This window comes from Desmodus rotundus, chromosome 10 (genome assembly GCF_022682495.2).
Source record: "Desmodus rotundus isolate HL8 chromosome 10, HLdesRot8A.1, whole genome shotgun sequence".
In the NCBI taxonomy this organism is placed as follows: domain Eukaryota; kingdom Metazoa; phylum Chordata; class Mammalia; order Chiroptera; family Phyllostomidae; genus Desmodus; species Desmodus rotundus.
The window spans coordinates 166,656-183,726 of NC_071396.1; the positions used below are offsets into that span (position 1 = coordinate 166,656).

Here is a 17,071-nt window from a genome sequence, read left to right on the forward strand (position 1 = left end):
GGCAGGCAGGGGACAGCCCTGCACCCCTGCCCACAGCCTCAGACCCCACGCACCAACTGTTCCACTGCCCAGAGCCAGTCTGCTTTCCATCTGTGCTCGAAAATCCCATGCCCACCTGACTACGGGACACCCCCCCCCCAACACTCCCAGCCCCCTCGCCTGGCTCTCATCTCCTCCCCTTCTCAGTGCCCACGTCTCCCACCACAGTCAGCGCGGGAGCTCCAGGCAGGCTGGGCACTCTGCTTTGCTCCCTGGTGGCTGTCGCCCCGAGAGCAGTGCCCGACACACAGTCCCGGATGCTCGCTCCCGAGCGAGAGCGCTGAGAGCTCTCAGGTGGCAGCAGGTGCACACGGGGCACTCACTGGACAGCCCTGGACCTGGCAGAGGACCGCAGACGCCGGGGACTATGGGGCCCCCGAGGCCATCCCTCCAAAGGCCTGCCTCATGCAGGAGCCAGGGGACCTGGGCCTCAGCACCTCTGCTGACAGAGAACTCACTCCTCCCAGCAGCGATCAGCACGGACACCCCTCCTCACCCCGAACACCACCATCAGGCAGCCTCTGGCTGTCGTCCCCAGCAAAGCCACAGGACGGAAGTGAAACTCCCTGCCAACCCCAACTTGTCTCCCCTCTAGGGTTGAGGTCACTGCTCTGTGAGATTAGACTGTGCAGACAGCTCCCTCCTTCTGCCCTGTAGCACCCAGCCCCCAGCCCTAGTGCCTGGAACAATTACTTTGAAGCTCAGAGACACCACTTCCAGACAGCACCAGCAAGAAGCTGGTGTTGGAAAGGACTTCTAAAAGCCTGTCTCCCCTCAAACTATTCCTAGCCCCCTACTCTCAACCCAGAAGCCTCCGGGGCGCCAGCAGGTGTTTACTGCACAGGGGCTAGCAGGCTGCAGGGGCTGGAGGGGCTGGGGGGCTGGAGGGGCTGCAGGGGCTGGGGGACGCTAGAGGAGCCTACACCCGAGGTGGCAGCCACTACCCCGCCTGTCTGCTGTTGCTACAATGTGTCCACAGAGCTTTCAACTTCCGAGGAGCCAGACATCCCAAATTTGGGGTAAAATTTCCTAGTGCCTATACACTGGCAACTAGATTCCTAATCTTAAAACTACCAAACAAAACACATCTGTCAGCCACACTCTGCCCAGGGGCTGCGAGTCCAGGGCCTCCAGGGGGGACACCTTTGAACAGATCTTTTCGGTGAAGAGGACAACATCCTGCAGAAAAGCCCATGGGCTCGAAGCTGGGTGGCTCAGACCTGGGAGGCCGGCCAGCAGGGCAAGGGCCCAGAGGGAAGGAACTAGTTGTCCAACCCAGTCACTGGACCCTCCATGTCTCAGGGTCAACACAGAGAATTCAGCAAGCCCAATGACAAGTATCAAAACTCAGCCCTGGGGAGAACCCTTGAAGACAGTGACGTTAAAGAGAAATGACTTTTTGTGTCTTCAGGGTTGAAGGGAGAGAATCTGGCTTTCGAAGGGGAGCCATTAACACCCGGCATGGGCCACAGAAAGACATGGAACTCCGGTGTCCTGGAGACGGAGCCCAGGGTGGCGGGGCCCGGTGGGAGCAGGCGGCCGGCCCCGCTCACCGGTGGAAGCTGTCCACCATCTTCAGGTGCACCCGCAGGTCCTTCTTGGTCAGGTGGTCCAGCATGCGTGCGTCCACCAGGCACTCCATGAAGTGGCTGCGGTACTGGGGTAGCCCCAGGCTGGGCAGCCACTCGTTCCCGATCCACTCATGGTTCATGTCCCCGTAGGCCAGCGTCTGGGGGAGGAAGGCAGGGCCAGGCTGCAGCCTCCGAGGCAGGTCAGTAAAATTGCTGCTTAAAATTCCCCACGGGATGGCAGTGGTGGGAGGCGGGGACCTGAAGTGATACAAGTATCTGCGCTAGTGACAGAAGCCACGGCCCAGAGCAGATGAGCGAGCCCTTCCGCGCCGGCAGCGCCTGTGCCTCGCCTGGTGGGCAGCCGCCAGCTCAGCCTGCTGCGCCCACAGCGGGAGCCGGACAGGAACATGCAGGAGGGGCTCCCCCACAGGGGGCCACGGTGCTGGGCTTTGTGTGGCTTGCCTGAAAAAAGTTTTAAGTTTTACAGTCGTGACGTGTATTTCCCTGAGCCAGTGGTTTTCAACCTTTTTCACCTCACGGCACACGTAAACTACTGACATTCTCAGCACACCGAAAAATACGGTTTGGGCCGATCTGACAAAAAAAGTAGGTGTGATTTTGTTGCATTCACACTGGACAGCTGTTGTTGTGTTGGCTGTTGTCGTTTTGTAAATCAACAATCTGCAAGAAAAGAGGTCAGTGCCCCTGACCAAACAGTCAGGTGTGGCACATTTTAAATACTCTTGCAGCACACCAGTTGAAAAGCGCTTCTCCAAGCAAAACACCTTTAGGCTTGCTCGTTTTTGAGTTCCCGCATACAACTCCGAGGGTGCCTTCCTGGGATTCTGGCCCCTCTGTGGCCTGAGGCCTAGGGACGCCTCCACTGACTGCCTCCCTGTGAGGACTAACCCCAGCTCCAAGCCCCCTCTTCAGGGCACCTGCCTGACCCACCAGGTTTGGTTGCGTGTTCACTGCCTGCGTCTCCCTAGAATATAAGCCCAGGAGGGCTCGACAAGCTCGGCTTGTGTCCAGAGAGCCGGGAGAGGCCAAAGGCCCTGTAGCTGCTCAGTGACCACCTGCTCACGAAGGGAGTGAAAAAGCCTTTGCTGACCTCCCCAGGGCTCCCAAGAGGGGAGGAGGAGGATCCTTCCAGCCTAGATCTCATTATTCCTGAAGGGAGTCGAACCAGGGGAAAAGGCAGACATGCGGGGGACACTGCCCTCCAGGGCTCCGTGCCCACCACCCTGAGAAGCCAGGGCTGTGGCTGCAGGGGAAACGGGAAGGGAGGCTCCCAGCAGGAGCACCTGCCAGGAGAACGTGGCCCAGACGAGACTGTCTTACCTGAGCCCAGCTGCCCTCCTCACTGTCCTAGCAGGAAATGCGCAGCATGAGGGGAAAGGGGTCAAGTCAAGATTGGGCCACGTGTGCCCGCGCCCCATTGGGAGAGAGCAATGCCCAGGGCTGGGCGGTGGCCAGGGAGAGGGTCTTGGCAAGGTTAGAGGACAGGAGGCCGCTGCAGGTGCCGTGTGTTTGGTGAGAGGGCAGCAGAGTGAGTGTGGCCGCAGCAGAGCCCACCCCCGAACTCGTCCCTGGAGGTGGGACCCCGGCTGCCGGCCCACCCCACACACAGCTCTCCTCCACAGCTCCAGCTCTAGGGACGCAGTGGCTGAGGAATGGACCCCCCCTGCTCCCCCCAACACACACGTCCTTCTCACCAACCCCCCACCTGGGTCACCTTCCCACAGCCTCCCCTGACGACTGGGGGTCGTCAGCCCTGACCCCAGGCCCAGGCCGACTCACTGTCTTAGTGGATGTTGCCAGAGTCTCCATCTCTTCATGGGTGACCCAGACATTTCCGGAGGACTGTAGGCAGAGAGGAGACCTAGCTGGTCCTGCATGTGGGTCCCCCAGCGTCCCCATCAGGCTGGGACCCCAAGGGCAAGCACAGAGCTCCCTTCCAGAGTCCTCTCACAGGCCCCGCCCAGAGCCCTGCCCACTGCCCAGCTGCAAGTCCCACTGCCAGGCACAGGGACGGGTCACCTAGTGGCCCCTCAGCGACGGGGCAGGAATGCTGTGACCGTGGGACGAGGGCCACCCCAGCTACAAGGCAGGGCCACTGGACGCCGGATGGCCAGGGGAGCGTTCCCCGAACGCCCACTCCCACAGGCCTCGAGTTGCTGCGCTGATCTCTGGGCTGGCGGCAGAGTCGGCATGGGGGCCGGAGCCCACGGGGTGTGGGGGAGGCGGGCACTGGGCCTGCTGGCACCCCAGAATTGAGGACAACCCCCTGGAGAGCAGGTGGGCCCTTTGTGGGATGGGAAGTAAGGGAAGGACCCAGCTGCCATCGCTCCCAAGACCAAACAGAGGCTGCAGAGCTCCTCCAGGGCCTGTGACTCCGTCCAGGGGCTCACTCACGGTCCTGGAGGTGGGCGGAGCAGAGGGGCTGGTCAGCGACACCATCTCCTGGATGGCCAGCCGCAGCTTGAGCCGATGCAGGGCGTTGCTGATGCCGATCTCCCGCTGGATCTCCGTGTCCGACAGCGCTGACATGATGGCGCCGCTCTTGACGTTGGCCCGGCAGGCCGCCACGTACCAGGCTGGCATGCCTACCCAGAGCTGCGGGCATGGGCACAGAGCCTCTCAGCCCCTCCTCAGGAGCTGGGCAGTGCCCCGGGCAGGGCCAGGCCCAGCCACGGCCTTAGGAGAGCAAACGCCCACATTTTCTCCCACCTACAGTGAAAACTCTGAGGCTTGGGAAGGGAAGGGCTTTCCCCAGCTCCCAGGGGGCCTACAGGAAGAGCGTCCACAGTTCGGCAGCCTGGTTGCCCTTATCCAGCGAGGTCACTGCTGTGAGCTGTTGCATGTGGGGGGTGGGGCAGGTGCCAGGTCGCACCCACACTTGGCAGGGGAGAGGCATGCCGGGTAAGTCCTGCTGCGGAGGCCTCGCCCACCCCTGGGCCCCTGACCAGACCCTCTGCCACGCTACCTCCAGCCAGGAGACCACCGTGGGGCCGTCCCACTGGGCGAAGGGTGTCCCCTTCCTGCGGGCATCTTCAAGCAGCTGGTGTCTTACAGGAAGAGCAACAGACTCAGCAGTCCATCCTGGTCTTTCCACTGTGCTGACTCCCGGGGACCATGGGCTGTGCCCGGGGTTGGACTCCCTTGACTGCTCCCCACCCCTGGACTGGCCCGCTGCTCCACGCCAGGAGCAGCGGGACACAGAGGCATGGGGCAGAAACACCTGCCCATCCCCGAGGGCGCAGGGTGCTCCCTCGGACATGGCGGATTGCTCTGCCCAGGCCCCAGCCCTGCCTCCTGGCTCTCAGCACCCCCTGGGCCCACACGAACCAGGCCACCTCGGTCCAGACAGGGCCTTGCTGGACTCTGGCCACTAAGCCCTGTCCCCTCACAGCCCAGGGAACAGGCAGTGGCATCCAGCCTGGCCAGTGGCTCTTACTTCTTCTTCAGCCGCCGGTCCTTCTCTGCCTGGGTCCCCAGCTTGGCAGGCACGAGGGGCTCCTGCAGCCCAAGCTCGGAGTCTGTTAGTAGGCCTGGAAGAGAAGTGATACCAAGTCAGCCCGACGCTCTGCTTGCCCTGCCTTGGCCTGGACCGGGGGGAGGCGGGGGGAGGCGGGGGACCAGCAGGAAGCTCCTCAGCCCATGAAAACCCAGGGCCTGATGGGACCGCCCACAATTCCTGGAGCCCCTTCTAGGACAGGGGCAGAGACCGTGGCCTGCGGCTCCGTTGCGGCTCAGCTGGGTCAGCCGGCCCTTCTCCTTCTTCCCGAACAGGCGGCCGATGGACGACTTGATGCCCTTGCGCTTGGCGCCTTTGTGCAGGGAGTCCTGGCTGCTGTTGCTGCTGCTGGGGTTGCTGCCTGGGTCCCCCGCAGCACTGCGGGCAGCCACCAGGGGGCAGGCGGGGCGAAGGCCAGACCACAGGGGGAACTTACAGTAAGTGTCAGAGTGCAGTGGGGGTGAGGGGGGAGATCCCAGCAGGTGACCAGGGAGAGGTGGGACTGTCCTTCCCTGATGGTGTTTCACAGACAAGTGAGATGTTGAGACACCTGGGCAGGTGAGATGGCCTTGGGGACAGGTGGGGCTGCTCCCCTTACCTCTTGCCTTCCTCCTGGCTCAGGGCTGGGTGGCCGAGCTTCTCAAGCCGCAGCATCCTGGGTGAGGAAGGAGGAGAAGTCTCACATTTTATGGTGGCTTTATCCTCTCGGTTCTGTTCCCGAGACACTGGTGGCTGAACAGACAGCGGAGCCATCAGGGGATAGAGGGAGAGAGCTGGGGGCGCAGTGGGGCAGCCCAGGGGCCAGGGAAGAAGCTGGGGTTGGGGGGGAGGGGCCGAGGACTGACCATAGGGCCCGAGTAAGGCTGAGCTCACCTGCAGCTTCCTCCTGTGCTTCCTCAAGTCACTGGGCTGGAAGAGAGAGAAGCTGGGCTCAGACTCCTTCCCAGTGCCTGGAGTCTGCCCCTCGGGGAACCCCAGGTCTCTGGAGAACATGGGCTCGGTGCCTCCTGCAGGCCCGGAGACAACATCACCACTGAAAACAGGCTGGCCCAGAAAACCAAACCCGGGCCCCTCAGGGAGCAGGCAGTGTGGACAGCTGTGGGTTTCCAAAGCACCTGTACCTGCCCAGGCAGGGGCCCTTCCCCAGACCAGGGTGGGCCTCTGGCCCAATGCCCACTGTCTGTGCCTGTTACGGGAAGATGTGTAGCCCTCGCCAGTCCCCAAAGCTGAGCCCAGGGATGGCAGGGCCATCCCAAGACTCACCAAGGTCATGACCCCCATTCGGTCCAGGTCCTGGGCAGCACTGCGGGAGGTTCCCGTAGGTGTGGTGTGGCCGATGACTGCAGGGGACCCACTGGCCAGGGACAGGGCTGTCAGAGAGGTGGGGATGGGGCCACGCCTGTGCAGCTGGGGCAGGTCGAGGGCCTCCATGCTGCCGCTGGTCACTCGCGTCTCAAGCTCCTCAGCGCGGAGCTGCGTGCACTCCTTCTCCTCCTGGATCATCCTGGGAGGCGGCAGAACCTGGCCATCAGCCCCAACGGGCCAGCAGGAGGTGGGCATTTCCAACATCCCTGGGCATATCCCGCGGCAGCTGAGAAACACTCTCCTGTCTTTCCTGTGCACTGGGCCAATGGGACAGAACCCCCCAGTTCAACCAAAGCAGTTGCTGCAGTGAGCGAGGCACAGACGTCTGTGATCACGACCCGCCGCCAACCACAGGGGGCCCCGCCCGGAGGCAGGACCTGGGCTCTCTGGCCTGTTTCCCAAGTGAGGAGTGGTCTGCACCCCAAACACAAGACCTTTCACTGACGCTGACCCCGATGGCACTTTCCCCGCTCAGAGAACAATGGGAACAATGACAATGGGGGCAGCGGGGGGAAGGGGTGCTCAGAGGGGAGCCAGGGAGCCACGACCCACAGGCCTCTGCAGCTCGCACGGTGTCTTGCTCAGATCTGCTGTTGGCCGTGAACGTGAACCACCTCCCCACAAAGGCAGGTAAAGAGCCCGTCGTGGTGACTGATGCCCCACCAGGGAGGGGGGACCCCATGAACCCTGGCTCTGCACCTCACTGTGCTGCTCAGGCAAATCAGTCAGCCCCTGTCTCTGTTCCACCATGGGGACAGTGCTGCCACCCAAAGACCATGGAGAGACTGGCCACAGGCTTGGGGAGCAGGCTGACCCTCAGCCTCTGCCACAGGAGCTCCTGGCCCTGGGGTCCTGACTCTTGGGGGCCCCAGTCGGTGGCATTCTAAACCTGGTGCCCACACCCTGCAGAGGCCCTCACCTGATCTCCTCGTCGATGGCGTCGAGCTGCTCCTGTAGCATCAGGGCCAGGGTCTGTGCGTCAGAGCGGCTGCCAGGGGAGACAGTGTCCGTGGGGCCCGTTGGACCCCTGGGGCCCTCCTCATCTACATCGGAGACCTCAGGGTCACTGTCGAAGGCAGGGGCAGCCGCGGGGGCCCGCACGCCTGGCAGCGGACACAGATCCCAGTCCTTAGCAGAGAAGGAAGAGGGAGCAGTCAGAAACCCCGCTGGGGCAGCAGCAGGGACGTCTCCAGGGAGTGCATCAGGGGTGCGGAGTTGTGGGCCCCGCAGACCTCTGGGAGCAGAATCAGCACTTTGACAAGGGCCCTGGGTGGTTTATTTGCACATCGGGGTCTAAGACACACTCCTGGACTGTGACAAGGAACCGGACGGACTGCAGAGACAGATGGGCCCCACCAAACACCAGCTTTGCAGCCACGGAGAGGCTGTTTATGCGCCCAGTGCCTCAGTTTCCTCATCTGTACAATGGGGTCGTCATAGTGCCCGCACGCAGTTGTAAGGATGGGAGCGTCTGGCACAGAGTCAGCACTGTTAACACAAAGGGCAAGGACCCCAGGGCTGTCTCGTGTCCCGCCTCTGCACATGGCAGGGCCTGTCGGTCAACCCGAGAGGGGGCAGCTTCTCGGAAATCACCTGCGGACCTCCCTGGTGGACAGAGGCCCATAGAGAGGGCACAAACTGAGCTGGGACGGCCAGAAGAGCAGGTGGGACGAGGAAGGGGGCCAGGGCAGGGAGGGGCCAGGGCAGCAGCTGCGTTCTTATGAACAGAGAGGGGTGAGTGGGAGAGAGAACGAGGCGCCTTCCTCGTTCCCCTAGGAGTCCCCTCCTTCTCCACCTGCATCTGCTGGTGGCTGGGAGCAGGTGGGGCCCTGGGTGCATGAGGGAGTGGGCCAGCCACCCCGGGGCCAGGCAGCAGCCAGCCTGCCCCTCGGCCTTCCTTCTCCTCCTGGCCACAGGCAGGCTCAGCAGGAACTCTCAGCAGCTTCACAGGAAACTCCAGGTGCCACCCAAGGGCCAGCCACCCCATCGTCCCGCCTGTCTCCCCAAGAACCATAGCTTTGTTCCAGAGAGCGTGCCAATGCCCTCCTGCCCCCCAGCCCCCTCCCCGACCACACGCCTGTGCACCCAGGCACACGTGCACATGCTTCAGTGGGGCCTCAGGGGTCAGGAGGCTGGGGTACACAGCTGTTGCAGCTGCCAAGGCCCCACCCCTGGGCCGCAGCTGTCGCTGACGTGGGGGGTTCAGGGGGAGGATTTGCACCATACGCCAGCCGGCTGTGAAACCGAAGCCGGGCACACGGCTGAACAGACCCCCAACTCCCAGGAGATCCCCCCTTTTCCCCTCCACCCTCACCTTGGCAGGCTCCTCCCGCAGTGAGTAGCGGCGCCGCAGGCCGGGGGGTGCTGTGCTCAGGGAGAGCCGCAGGTCCACAGCGCTGCCCGTGTGCGACCTTGTGTGGGGGTCAGGGAGGGAAGGTGGGGACTGAGCCAGCTCATACCCACAGGGCCCATGGTCACAGCAGGACACAGAGCTGGGTCCACGCCACGAGGGCTGCCCTGTAGGCAGGAGCTTCTGTAGGGCCCAGCTTCTCTGGTGCCGCAGGGATCAGACAATACAGGGGAGAGAGTTCTAGGGAGGCAGCTTTCCATTTATAAGAAGCACTTTTGAATGGCAAGGGTTGGCTTATGACGCAACTGGCAGCTATAAAAAAGCCCAGCTCCCCATCGAAGTATTCAAACAGAGGTCCTGCAGCCCCCCAACATGCGTAGCGTGGGAGGGCTGCTGGTGCTGCGAGGCTGGGATGACCATTCAGGTCCTTTCCCTGCGAGGGAAAGGGTCTGCTTCTGGGCCTTCTGCCCAGCACTTCCCTTCGTCTCCCACCACCTGGGCTGCATCCTGGCCGAAAGCCCACCCAGGCTCACTCCCATTCTCAGGAAGCTTCGGGAGGCCCTGCTGCTGAACCAGAGTGGTGGGCTGCCCCAGGGTCTATTCCAGCCCTGGGGTTTTAGGGCCCTGGTAACAACCGTCTGGGGTGTCTGGGTGCCTCCCCAGTCTGGAGCCCCGAGCAAGCCCAGAGCAAAGGGACAGGGTGGGCGACCACTCAGTCCACAACACAGCGGGAGAGAAAGGGGTTTCTCTTCCCCACCCCCGACCCCATTCTCCTGGACCTGCCCCAGTTTTGTGATGGGCTCAGGGTGTCTGCAGTCAGAGCCGAGCACCCAGCCGCTAAGGAAAGCAAGCAGTGGCAAGTGGCTGGTGAGCCCCAGGCCACGTCTTACTGATTCGGCGGCTGTCTCTCCTGTGCATCCCTGCTTCCCACCACACCCATACGATAATTCGTGACCAGCACAAAGGTGGACCTGAGCCTGACCACCAACACCCAGACTCATCCACCTCCCTAACTCCAGCCCTACCCTGGCACACACTGGGCACGTCCCCTTCCCCTCTCTGCAGGGAAGGGGTCCTGGCTGCCCTGAGATCCCTGCCACCTGGGGGTGCAGGTCTAAATACTCTGGCTGGGGGAAAAACAGCCAGGAGCTGCGACTTGATCGGACGCATCCCCTTCAGTCTCCTCCTCGCCCTGCCTCTAGGAGCGGACCAAGTGCAGCACCACGTCAACCCTTCACAAAACACACCAACAAACCCAGAAGTCCCCCACAACTCAGGCCTCACTCAAGCCCTGGGAAAGCTCCCTCGGCATCTCTGAAAACGCTTTCAGGGACGGATACCACCACCATGGGACTGACAGGAAGGGATTCCCCGGGCCTTGCTCCAGCCTCTCCTGCTGCCTTCCCGCCCCCACCTATACCTGCACCCAGGCGCGTGCAGTTCACACAGCAGCCAGGAGGACAGTGTCACAGGAGAGCCAGAGGGACCCAGACCCTCTCCATGGGGGGGCTGGGGACTGGGGCAGCCCCAGGGCACTTCCTCCACCAGAAAGCAAGAGGCGCAGTCTGTGTCCGCGGCCCCAGCCTCGGGAAGGAGCGCCCTGTGGGTGCTCTGAGCCAAGTCAGGGTGCCCTTCTAACTGCCCAGTGGGCCCTCTGAGCCTCCACACCCCGCCCCCACAGGAGGAGGACCCTGAGGTCCTGGACAGTCTTTCAGTGGGAGGAAGTCTCTCTCCTCAGGGTCCACGCAGGACCCCTCCCAGCATGCCCAGCCTCCCACGCTCCAGTACCTGGGGTGGACGCCATCCACAAATGGCCCCCCGTGACTCTTCAGCTGGTCCACCTCTTGGCGCAGCTTCTCAATCTCCTCGGACAGGCGGCCCTGTGCCAGGCAGAGCCGGGGTGGGGTGCAGACCGGGGAGGGGCAGAGAGGGCGGCAGAGTTGGGGAGACACGGCAGAACGCACCAGAGTGCACAGCCAGGGCCCAGGCCAGGCCCACAGGCCACACCAAAGAGGCAGATCCAACGGAAGGGGGAGCAAAGGTGGGAGGTGGGCAGGCAGGGCCACGAGTGGGGTGTGTCTGGAAGGACTCAGGAGCAGGCCTGCAGAGCCCTCCGCACCCTGGCATGGCCCTCGAGGCTGGCCCGTGCCCCAGACCTCAGAGACACTGCTGAGGCGGCACAGCTGCCAATCCTCCCAGGGTCACGGGGTCAGAGGCCTCACTAAATCCTCTGTTGGGTTCTCACTGGGCCCAGCGTCCCTGCTGCCCACTCTAAGCCCTACACGGGGGCCTCAGGTTCCTCTTTACATGCCGGTGCAGTGCACCTGCTGCGGGGCTCCCGCGAAGATGAGCAAAATAACGGGTGCTCACGGAACAGCACTGGGCCCCCTGGGACGGGGAACCAGAGCGGCTGCGCCCAGCACGGCTGCACCTTCCTGGCAGGCGGGCGGGTAGCCGGGTACCTTGTGGTTCTGCTGCTCCTCGATCTGCCGCTGGGAGCTCTCCAGCTCCTGCATCAGCGAGTTCTGGAGGAGAACAGCAGTGAGCCAGGGGCCTGCCAGCGCACCCCGCCTGACACCCACAGCCCCCGGCGCCCTTCTCCACCCTCCCAGGGGCTGCTCACAGGCACCCAGGCAGCCCCGCCCCTTTCTCCAGCCCCCATTCCTTCCAGACAACCCCGTCCCTTCTTCTGGACCCGCCCCTCCAGGCAACCCCGCCCCTTCTTCTGGACCCGCCCCTCCAGGCCTGCCCCAGCCCCGCAGCACCTTCTCCTCCAGAGCCGCCATGCGCTCCTTGAGGTGGAGCTGCAGGCGTTCGTTCGACTCGCTCAGCAGCCGGTCCACAGTGTCTGACAGCCTCTTGTTGTGGTCCTCGTTCATCTTCTCCCGCTGGCGCACCTGCACCCAGAGCTACCCTGCTGCCGGACCTGGGCACTGGTCCCTCCATCCCACGCTCGTCCTCCCAGTGTGCCTCGCTCCAGCCCTCCCGACCACCTGCTCTAGCCCCTCTGCACCTGGGTCCCTAGCCAGGGTCTTCTGCCCACCTGCCTCCTCCCTGCCCTGTCCACAGACCACCCCCGGAGGCTGGGCTGGGTGGGAGGGGCCTCACCCTTGCCAGCTCCTGGTTCTTCTCCTCCAGCTGGCCCTCCAGCTGCCGCAGGTGCTCCTCGATGTTGCCATGCCGTTCCTCGGCCTGGGGACAGTGACAGGTCAGTGGCAGAATAGTCTTGGTCCTGGGTCTCGGGGGTCAGGCAGGCTGCAGGTGCCACCCCCAGAGCCCCAAAGCTGCCATGGAAGCACAGAGGCCCTTGGGCCTGATGCTTAGGGTGCTGGTTTCCTTCTCTCCTTGAGTGGGGGGTTCATGGGCAAGGACTGCTCTCTTCCAACTGACAGGCACAGGTGGGCTTCCTGTGGTGGGGACATGCAGACCCCCAGGCCTGGCCACTCGCCTTGGTGAGGGCCGCGATCCTCTGAGCCAGCTCGGCCTCCACCTCTGGCAGCGTCTCCGCCCTCCGCAGGGTCTGCTGCAGCTTCTGCTCGGCCACCTCCAGCAGCTCCTGCAGGTGTCGCGCCTTCTCCTCACACTGGCAAGTGCAGCAGGAGCACAGTCAGGAGGGGGCGCCGCAGCCCCCACAGCCCCGCCAGCCTCGGCAAAGTGCCGGGACAGGAAAGGAACAAGAAACACCCCTGGTTCTCGGCTGCCCACGGTGACCTGCAGGACCCCCGGGGCTCTGGGGCCACCAAGGGTAGGTCTCCACAGGACCCAGGCACCGGAGTTCGGCACAGAGCCTCCACACCCTTTCAGGAGCAGATACCTGACGGTGCAGGGACTCCTTGCTGGCCAGCTCACTCTCCAGTTTGTCATTGAGGTCATGAATGGACGTGGCCTCACGCTGAGCAGCCAGGTAGCGCTTCTCCAGTGTGGTGATTCGCTCCTCCATGTCCTCCTTCTGGGCCAGAGCCTGGGCAGGGGAGCAGGGGACATGGGGAAGGCCACCAGCATCTCTCTGCCCCGACCCCGTGAAAGCCACACTTAGTGCAACCGGGCAGGCCAAGCCCTGGTCACCTCCCGCAGGTCCCGCTGATGCTTGCTGCTCCGCTCCTCCGACTTGATGAGGTCCCGGCGGGCTGTGCCCAGGTCCTCCTCCAGCTCGGCCACCGCTGCTGTCAGGGTGGCCAGCCGCTCCCGGGCCTGGCCCAGCTCCAGGTTTTGCTTCTCTAGCAGCTCCTGCAGCTCCTCCAGCCGAACTGCGTCATCCTTGGGGACAATGAGCCATCGTTGGTCTGCCATCGGAGCCCCAGGAAGGTTGCAGGAGGGACGGCTGTGCCCCAGCTTCTGAGCACACCTCCAGGCGCACTGCCTCCCTCCAGACCCCAGCTCTGCCTTGTGTCTCTTCAAACACAACGGCTCCTAGCTTAACGGGCTGTCTCAGCACCTGGTAACCTAGCGAGGGGGGGACTGAGGAGCACAGGCTCAAGGACGGACGGGGTCTTGCCTGAAGCTGACACACGGGTAGGTGGGCACGCGCGTTGTGTGCCTAGCAGTGCGCTGGGGACTCCAACAAAAATCTACCCATTTCTCTGTAGGTGGGGTAGGGGGAGGAGGAAGCCCTGAATTCAGGGCCAGCAGTCACTCTACTGAACAGGGAGGGGCAGGACCCCCACCTCCTGTCTGGGGAAAACATGCCCCTTTCTGCGGTCCCCATGACCCACCTTCCACAGGCGCTTCAGTCCCAGCTCCACAGGCCCCTCCTCCTCTGCCGCTCCATCCCGAACCCCTGCCACCTGCTGCAGGGCAGACACCTGCAGGGTACGGCCCCAGCGCAGTGAGTCAGAGACAAGAGGACCTGCCCTGTGCTCCAGACCCTTTCGGGGCCCCCGCTGCCCCTCAGCCAGCGGTCTCCAGCTAAGACAGCGAGCCAGCAGGGGGAATCTGATGGGGAGCCGAGTGGGGCAAGGCGGTGAACCAGCCTTGGCTTCCAGCTCAGGTGCAGGTGGAGGGTGGGCAGGTGCTTACCTGCTGGTGGGCACCTGCCAGCTGCTCCTCCAAGGTGGAGACTCGCTGCAGGGCCGCCCGCAGCCGCTCTCGCACCTGCCCAAAGTAAGAAGGTGAAGGGTGGAGGAGGAGGCAGAGACCCCACTGGACACAGGGGAACAGCAGGGCTTGGCAGAAACCGCTGCTGCGTGAGGCAGAGAGGCTCCGCCAAGAGCACACTTCCAAGGGAACCTAAGAGGAGGACCTGAGCCCTGGGCAACAACAGACAGGGTCCCCAAAGAAGCTGGAAGGCAGCTTTCCCTCCACATGGGTGCAGACACCGCAGAGGAGGGGGCCGGGCTGGTACCTTCTCATCCAGGGCCTTGTGGTGCTCGAACAGCGACTTGAGGGCCTTCAGCACCTCCACCTCACTGGAGACCCCTGACGGTGACTGGGCCTGGCGCTTCACCACAGTCATCCGCAGTGAGCGCTCATGGCGGGACACCAGGCACTCCAGGTGCTCCAGGAGAAGCTGGCAGGGAGCAGGGAGGTGGGGTGAGGGCCATGAGCAAGGACACAGGGGCAGCAGGAGGGTCCAGGTGGTCATGGGGACATGTGAGCACTGCCGTGTAGGCATGCCCCATGCCAGCCGCCCTGGCCTCTCCCCGGGGACCCCGACTGCAGGTGACAGCCAGCACTGATGGTGGAACCATCTGGCTGTCACCCCAGGCACAAGGCAGGGATGCACCTGGCATGGCCATGGGGTCCACCCCCAACATGTGCCAGGTCACTCCGCTCACCCTCGTGTTGTTCCGCTCTGCTTTCAGCTCTGATATCTCTTCCTCTCGCTCTAGAAGCTGCTCCCGACACAGGCTCAGCTCCCGGGTTAGGGTGGCAAATTCCTGAAAACCCCCACAGCCCCTCAGTGGGCGGAGCTCCTCTGACCTGTCCCTGGATCACTGCCTTTCCATCCAGGCCCTGGCCCAGGGAGGTCAAACATCTCACACCCTGGCAGGCGGCAGGTACTAGCTCACGCCTCCTCGCTCACCCTGTCACACGCATGCTGTCCCAGGCACAGAAATCCATGGCACGCCGGGACACCACCGCCAGCGGACTGGTGCTCTCTCCTTGCCTCCCCTTACCTCGGCACTACCTGGTTCCACCCCCAGAATGCCTCCCACCTGCCTCCCCAACTCGGCCCACCTGACACAGAGCACAGCGTTGTCGGGAGTGCTTCCAGCTCCTATCTCACGGTTCCTTTCCCCACACCTTTGCTCCATGGGCCCAGTCCCCCCAGAGAACCCAACCCTCTGTCGCCACCTGAGGGGATCACAGCCCCCTCAGGACCTACCCAGCCCCCCGCTCTGAAAACCACCTGGAACAGTGGGGAGAGCACCCACCGCACACCAGGCCTGTGCCAGTCTCCCAGACAGTGACCAGAAAGACGGGATCCCTGCCCCCACCGAGCTCCCAGGGTGGGGCAGGGGGGCAGTTCACGCCCTGCCCCACATGCTGTGTGACCTTGGACATGTCACCTGGGCTCTTTGAACCTGCTCCCTCTAATCCGTAAGACAGAGGCCCAGTCCTCCAGTGTCACTGCGAGGACCCAGTGAGTCACCAAGGCAGCCATCCGAGTCGGGAGTTCTGGCTCACAGCCCCCCGGGGCCCTGTTCACTCTTCTCCAGGCCCTCAGGTTCTTGTCCGTCTCCGTCCTGGCCCGTGGGCTCCGCGGGTGGGGATGGGCTACCTGCCCCCCCAATTCTGCTCCAGGGCCCCATCGTCCCACTGAAAAGGTGACACTGGACTCTGGGCCCAGGCTGGCCCCCACATGGGGACAGGCCTGCTGCTGCATCTTGAGCTGCCTGGTTCTTCGGAGCCAACAGTGAGGCAGCCACGAGCCACTCACTCATCTCAGGCTCCAGTGTCTTCGTGTGTGAGACAGACAGAGATGCTGGTGGCAGCCGCATGGGAGTCAGAGCCGCGAGGACCTGGGCAAGCCCCAGGGTGCGCTGCGCACACAGAGCACACAATGGTGGCACTGCTGCTGACCGAGGAGCGTGACAAGTGTCTGGCTCCTGCCTATACTTTTCTGTGGGATGCCTCTTGTTTTTTCATCCCGAGGATAAGAGGGGGCTCCCCACCCACCACGTCCAAGAATGGGGTCTGGGGAGCAGCAGCCAGTCTCAGGGTGCCACCTGCTGGCCGCACGGTGTCACTGCAGCTGGCAACTCCAGCGGGGTTCCTTCCCGCATTTCTCCAGGGCGCAGGAGTGCATCCCACAGGGGGCTGAGGGGCCCTGGAGGCTGGGCTCAGCAGGGCTGGGGAGGGGCAGGGAGGAGTGCCGAGGCCAGGCCTTACCTGGGGGAGAGCAGAGTTCAGGTGGCGCTGCAGCTGGTCGCGCTCATGAAGGGCATCCTGGAGCTGGCCCTGCGTGGCCGCCAAGGTCTCCTGACTCTCGCGGAGGGACTCCAGCAGCTTCTCCCGCTCGTCCAGCATGTTCACCATCAGCTGCTCAAAGTTGGCGTCGGCGTCTGCGCCATGGGGGGGCCCCAGAGGGTCTCCCTCATTGATGGTGGGCATCACTTCACACATGGTGGGGGACGGAAGGGGGTCACAGGACTGGCAATTCCAGGGGCACTCAGGTCTCAGGGTGGGCAGTGCCAGGTGAGTGGACAGGTGGGCCCAGGCTTCTCTCGTGGCATCAGTTGCTCTTGCTCTGAAAGGGGCCAGGTGCCCGAAGCGCCCCTGTGGGATGGAGCCTGAGGACCTGGCTTAACTGGTCAGGGCTGGGGCTGGGCACCCTGTGTCCCCAGGCAGGTGAGCAGCAGCCGAGCGTGGCCATGGCAGGCAGAGAGAGGGGCTGGAAGAGGGCCCGTGCTTAGACTGAGCACTGGAGCCCGGCAGGGTCCTGTCTGGGTCCAGAGACACCCATGGTTCTGGAGAGCAGTGTTCTGTGGGGGAAGATACCGCTGTGAGGCCCAGAAGAGTAGAGTGGGGTGTCCGGGGCGGGGGGGCAGAGGGAAGGAAGGGAGGTGTCAGCCCCTCCTCAGCTTACTCAGTTCTCCTGAGGAATGCTCTGCCCACCCACAGCCTCTGCCCCTGCTCACACACCTCAGGGTGCAACACACAGGAGTGGCCCCCCACCCCTCTCACGTGGCTCCCTGGCCAAATATAGAAATGATGCAGTTAGCGGCAGGCTGCTCAGAGCCCTCCTGAGACCTGGGCTGGGAGAGGGCAAGGGGAGGAAACAGGGTC

General features: G+C 63.6%; 1 protein-coding gene across 4 annotated transcripts in view; it reads right to left on the reverse strand.

The window, feature by feature from the left end:
• PPFIA4 (PTPRF interacting protein alpha 4) overlaps positions 1 to 17,071 on the reverse strand; it is a 28,391-nt gene that overhangs the window by 5,849 nt on the left and 5,471 nt on the right. For 2 of the 4 annotated variants that reach the window (XM_071219560.1, XM_045184508.2), the window contains exons 2-25: positions 16,175 to 16,767; positions 14,617 to 14,718; positions 14,184 to 14,348; positions 13,859 to 13,933; positions 13,555 to 13,644; positions 12,908 to 13,099; positions 12,657 to 12,803; positions 12,291 to 12,425; positions 11,951 to 12,034; positions 11,608 to 11,739; positions 11,305 to 11,367; positions 10,631 to 10,722; positions 8,807 to 8,903; positions 7,412 to 7,620; positions 6,391 to 6,631; positions 6,001 to 6,036; positions 5,726 to 5,859; positions 5,339 to 5,505; positions 5,068 to 5,161; positions 4,597 to 4,678; positions 4,026 to 4,226; positions 3,411 to 3,473; positions 2,952 to 2,978; positions 1,593 to 1,768 (exon numbers count right to left, since the gene is read on the reverse strand). In XM_071219560.1, the coding sequence (XP_071075661.1) occupies positions 1,593 to 1,768; positions 2,952 to 2,978; positions 3,411 to 3,473; positions 4,026 to 4,226; positions 4,597 to 4,678; positions 5,068 to 5,161; positions 5,339 to 5,505; positions 5,726 to 5,859; positions 6,001 to 6,036; positions 6,391 to 6,631; positions 7,412 to 7,620; positions 8,807 to 8,903; positions 10,631 to 10,722; positions 11,305 to 11,367; positions 11,608 to 11,739; positions 11,951 to 12,034; positions 12,291 to 12,425; positions 12,657 to 12,803; positions 12,908 to 13,099; positions 13,555 to 13,644; positions 13,859 to 13,933; positions 14,184 to 14,348; positions 14,617 to 14,718; positions 16,175 to 16,408 (3,038 nt within the window). In that variant the 5' untranslated portion in view covers positions 16,409 to 16,767. The remainder of the gene's footprint in view (positions 1 to 1,592; positions 1,769 to 2,951; positions 2,979 to 3,410; positions 3,474 to 4,025; positions 4,227 to 4,596; positions 4,679 to 5,067; positions 5,162 to 5,338; positions 5,506 to 5,725; positions 5,860 to 6,000; positions 6,037 to 6,390; positions 6,632 to 7,411; positions 7,621 to 8,806; positions 8,904 to 10,630; positions 10,723 to 11,304; positions 11,368 to 11,607; positions 11,740 to 11,950; positions 12,035 to 12,290; positions 12,426 to 12,656; positions 12,804 to 12,907; positions 13,100 to 13,554; positions 13,645 to 13,858; positions 13,934 to 14,183; positions 14,349 to 14,616; positions 14,719 to 16,174; positions 16,768 to 17,071) is intronic. The other 2 variants (XM_071219562.1, XM_071219561.1) reach the window with 1 other exon arrangement.